Genomic DNA, 5,063 nt, shown 5'->3' with positions numbered 1-5,063 from the left:
GGGATTATAGGCATGAGACACTGCACCAGGCCGACATAATGTCTTTAGTCAAAGTAAAGCTACCTTTTATTTCTTGAAAATAAGGTATGTTTCCAAGCTGATACAATAAAAACATTGGTTTTTGTTTTTTCTACTGAAACATCTCTGTATGTGCATGATTTATATACTATAAAATTTATGTTTTCACATATAGTTGAAGATTTTTAACATATTTATTCCACAACATGGAATAATATTTAACTCTAAGTAGAGTTAGTAATATTTAAATATTATTACATGTTTAACTCTAAATACATGTTTAACTCTAACATACGTACTTTAACAAATTCACTGACTTATACAACCATCTCTACAATCCAACTTTTGAACATTTTCATCACTCCAGGACAATCCCTCATGCCCATTAGCAGTCACTACCCATTTCCAGCTCCAGCCCTACAAAAACATTAATCTACTTTCTGTCCCTATACATGTATTTTCTAGATGGTTCATGTAAATAGAATTATACAGTATGGTAAACATATTTTTATCTATTCATTTTTATATTGAGCTAGGTTCAACATATAGCCAGAATGAAATGTTTAAATTTTTTTTCCAGAAGACTAAAAATATTTATCTTTCTTCATACTTACTTCTTCTGCTTCTTCTTTTTCATACTGAAACAGTTTTTCTTTTAAATAATTATATTCATTCATTAATTCCTTATTTTTCTCTTCAAGAAAATCTTCCTGTCCACTCTCAAGACAGCCTCTTTCAATATTAATTACTATCTCTTTATTATTGCCGTCCTTATGAGTAACCTCTAGTTGTCGTTCAAGCAAGAGATTTTCACGTTCTAGTTGACATATTCTCTCTTCACAGTTCTGCTTTACCATGAATTGGTTCTTTTTAGCTTCTTCATTTGGATGCATCTGTTTCATTTCCTTTATTCGATGCCGTGCTTGCCTTCGGTCCATCTCTACACTTTCTAAAGCCAATGTCTTTTCCCTGAGAGCATCTCTTGTCTTGTGGAGCTTACCTTTTAAGGTATTAAACTTCATTCGAGCTTTAGAAATTAGCACACTAAGCAACTCATTCTTATCTTTTAGTTGAGAAATATTAGAACTCGTTATTTCTTGTACATAAACATCTTTTGTTCTTTGTAAAGTAAGTTCTAGGTCCTTTGTTTGCATACTTTCTTTGTGCTCATTTACAGCAACAGCCAGTCTAGAATAGAGGGAATCAACTTCAGCTTCCAGTCGTTTCTTGCTGTGTTTTTCCTTCTCCAGTTTTGCATTCAGCCTTGTATTCTCAGCTTTGAGATCATTAAGCTGTTGACAATACTGGGACATTGTTTTTGTTATCATTTCCTCATTGAGTCCTACGCTCTTTTGAAAGTTAGTATTTGTTCCTTTAATACTTATAATTTCCTGAATATATTCCTTTTCCTTTTGGAGACTGTCATTTTTTATTGCATATACTTTTTGTCTGAGTATGGCAATATCTTTCTTCAACATGCAGTTTTCAGACTTCACATCCTTCTTTTTTCCATAACGTTGACAATCCTAAATAAAACAAAAGAAATTTTTAGCAAGCCCTCAATAAAGTAACATATCATGATTATCTCTGAAGTGAATGAACAACCTGTACATTCATGCAATTAAAAGTTGCTATAAGTGGATATCCAGCTGGAGAAAAACTTGAAGCAAAACCTTGAACCTTAGCATAAGTTTCAAAAAATTGAAAACTTTATTTGAAGTCAAAGAATCCATAGCAGTAAAAATTACACACACACTTGAGAATTTTCAAGACTATCAGAAATGGAAAAGCCTTTCTCTGAATTACAACAAACTCAAAGCATAAAATAAAATATTAACACATTTGACTAAATTAAAATATTGAAAAAAGAAAATTGCGTTTATACTGTAATATCTAACCCAGACATCACCCTATAGTAAGAGCTTTACCTCCACATGTATTTGGACAGATAAAATTTCTCAATGTGTTTAAAGTTCTGTTTTTTTAATAATATTCTATTGTGATTTCACTCAATCCTTTTTAGTTATAAGAATTATATTTACTAAATCATATATCTAGACATTGTACTAAGCACTTCTACATGCATGTATTGATGAACTTATTTACTTATCACAATTCTTAAAAAGAGAGGCTAAAAAATACAAGCAAACTGCAGCATTTTCCCCAAGGTTTTTGACTCGACTTCTAGTTCTCCACCAGATCACAGTTACTTCTGTGGTGTAAATATATCAACACAAAAACAGACAAACAAAAAGACACAGACACAAAATGTGTCTTCTGTCTTTATCACCAGGGTGCTACATGAAATAGCCAGATTGAGAAGATGTGAACTTTTGGGTCTTCAGAAACAGAAAAGAAGCTTTCCCTTTTCTGCACTAAACTATTCTATTTCCCACTGCCTTTTATCCTTATTTTTTTATTTGGATCCTAGAATATCAAAAAAGTGAAGGTGCTCACTGAAATAGAGGAACCAAAGTTTGCCCCAACACAATGAGAAGAGTGAAACTGCTGAGTTGCTAGTGCTGAATCCTGGAAGATGAGATATTCCCCTAATTTATATTCAATTACCACAAAACTTTATAGCTGGAATATATATAGTATAGCTATCCACTCTAGCCTGATTATCTACTTCATAATGGAAGTGAAACCAAGAAATATTAAATAATTGACCAAAGCTCCTAAGGTAGCATTACCTAGCATTTCATGGCACCAAAAGGGAAGATACAATTGCATATTGCTGGATTACATAAATTTCCAGAAAAATATATCAAATTCGTCAGATAAATTAAAAGTGTGACTTTGTCAAAGCAATTTAATGCCTCGGAGGATGGTGGGAGGTCTCATTTNTGAAATAGCCAGATTGAGAAGATGTGAACTTTTGGGTCTTCAGAAACAGAAAAGAAGCTTTCCCTTTTCTGCACTAAACTATTCTATTTCCCACTGCCTTTTATCCTTATTTTTTTATTTGGATCCTAGAATATCAAAAAAGTGAAGGTGCTCACTGAAATAGAGGAACCAAAGTTTGCCCCAACACAATGAGAAGAGTGAAACTGCTGAGTTGCTAGTGCTGAATCCTGGAAGATGAGATATTCCCCTAATTTATATTCAATTACCACAAAACTTTATAGCTGGAAGATATATAGTATAGCTATCCACTCTAGCCTGATTATCTACTTCATAATGGAAGTGAAACCAAGAAATATTAAATAATTGACCAAAGCTCCTAAGGTAGCATTACCTAGCATTTCATGGCACCAAAAGGGAAGATACAATTGCATATTGCTGGATTACATAAATTTCCAGAAAAATATATCAAATTCGTCAGATAAATTAAAAGTGTGACTTTGTCAAAGCAATTTAATGCCTCGGAGGATGGTGGGAGGTCTCATTTGCTTTTACTTTGAAAGAAGAAAATATCTATATTTTTGTCTATCTTTAGAACACAATGTACAGAACTCAGCTTTGTACTATAGACTCAAATGCTAAATTTTTGGCTGAGGAATTATGCTACTTACATGATAAAATCATACATGTCAAACTTTACCATATTTTATTAAACAACATAATGTAAAAGTCTGATTCAACAGAAACATTGGGGAATGGTAATTTTTTTTTAATATGCAAAAGTATATGTATTTGTTTCCAAAAATATTTAAAATGACCATGATGGAATTATACTTTTTAACAGTTTGAGTTAAACAGATAAATCTGCATGCATGAAAGCACATTAAACAGACTTCTTTGGCTGGGAATATTTGTTGCAACTCTCAAGGCTGGATACATTTTCAGGTCTCTTCTCAGTCATTGCTTCCCTCCCATTGTATTACCATTTTATTATTTAAATAAATCTAATTCATGTTTAAATCAATACAGAAAAAAGAATCTAGAGCTTATTTCTTTAGCAACTTCTTTTATACTTATCTGGTTCAGAAGGTCACATGGCTAAATTATTTTCCCAGCCCAAGTCTTCTCACTTGGAAGACTGACAGTGAGACTTAGGTTGACTAATGAACAAACATTATGAGAATGTTTTCCAGAACTGTCATTTAGATAGCAGTACTAATCTACTTTGACACATAATTACACATTTGGATAACACCACTGTAACTAAAAACAAGATTTTCTTGACTAGAAAACCAGAACAAATCAGGTAGTTTATAAAAAGAGAAGCAGCAAGTGAACCTCTTTCTTTTTATAGTTAAACTTTCTTATTCAAAGCCAGGCAGTCTATTTGTAACATGCCCGCCTCATTCTTAAGCCTTTGCATCTCTGTGAGAAACAGGCTACATGTCCAGTTTGTTATAACTTTTACAGTCTGATTTGTTTTCCTTTGAATAAAGCTTAGAAGATGACTGGCAAGCTAGATATGCTTTTGATGTTCTGTCACTAAGTGGTGAAGAATAACTCACATTTTCTAATTCAGGTTTCATGCTTTTATAGCTATTAGCAGTGGGACTGTCACACGTGGGTCCCTGAAACACACTTGCTAGTCACCTTCTAAGCTTTAGAAGAGCTTCTAAGTTCCATATGGCTTGTGGAACAAGTGCTGTATTGGTTTTCCATTTTTGTAAGTGTCTCTAACAGCAGAAATACTGGGGCTTTCTATCTGTATCATATGCTCCATTACTTTGGAGTGAGCAAACCACAAATCAAAAAAGACTTTTTGCATCTCTAGACTGAGGCCAATGTCTAATGTCTAATTTTCTATTAGTAGTATTTTGGTTTATATTTTTTGTTATTTGCATATCAAACTCTCGGTCTTCTTTCATTTCAACCATAACCAGTGGGTTCTTTAATTTTTCAATTTCTGTATCATTACAACAATTCTCTTCATCTCTGTGAAAAACAGGCTACATGTCTGGTTTGTTATAATTTTTACAGTCTGATTTATTTTCATCTGACTAAAGCTTAGAAGATGACTGCAAGTGTGTTGAGGGATCCAGAGTATAAACGCAATGCAAAGACATGTTTGAGATGGGCTCCTTCTGTTCAGGCAATGTCTGGAATACTACAAAGTTAAACACTCCAGATGTATCTGCTTCCTC

At 33.0% G+C, this 5,063-nt stretch overlaps 1 protein-coding gene across 1 annotated transcript in view; it reads right to left on the bottom strand.

Moving 5' to 3' along the window:
- Window positions 1–256: 256 nt before the first annotated feature.
- The window catches only part of LOC108284627 (ankyrin repeat domain-containing protein 18A-like), a 29,135-nt gene continuing 24,328 nt past the window's right edge, over window positions 257–5,063 (bottom strand). Inside the window, exon 7 of the mRNA XM_037728815.1 lies at window positions 257–1,544. Coding sequence (XP_037584743.1) covers window positions 603–1,544 — 942 coding nt within the window. The 3' untranslated portion in view covers window positions 257–602. The remainder of the gene's footprint in view (window positions 1,545–5,063) is intronic.

The sequence above is a fragment of the Cebus imitator genome, unplaced genomic scaffold (genome assembly GCF_001604975.1).
Source record: "Cebus imitator isolate Cc_AM_T3 unplaced genomic scaffold, Cebus_imitator-1.0 Scaffold280, whole genome shotgun sequence".
NCBI classification, from domain to species: Eukaryota; Metazoa; Chordata; class Mammalia; order Primates; family Cebidae; genus Cebus; species Cebus imitator.
The sequence above is the reverse complement of the archived record's forward strand: the minus strand, read 5'-3'. Positions and strand labels throughout refer to the sequence as shown.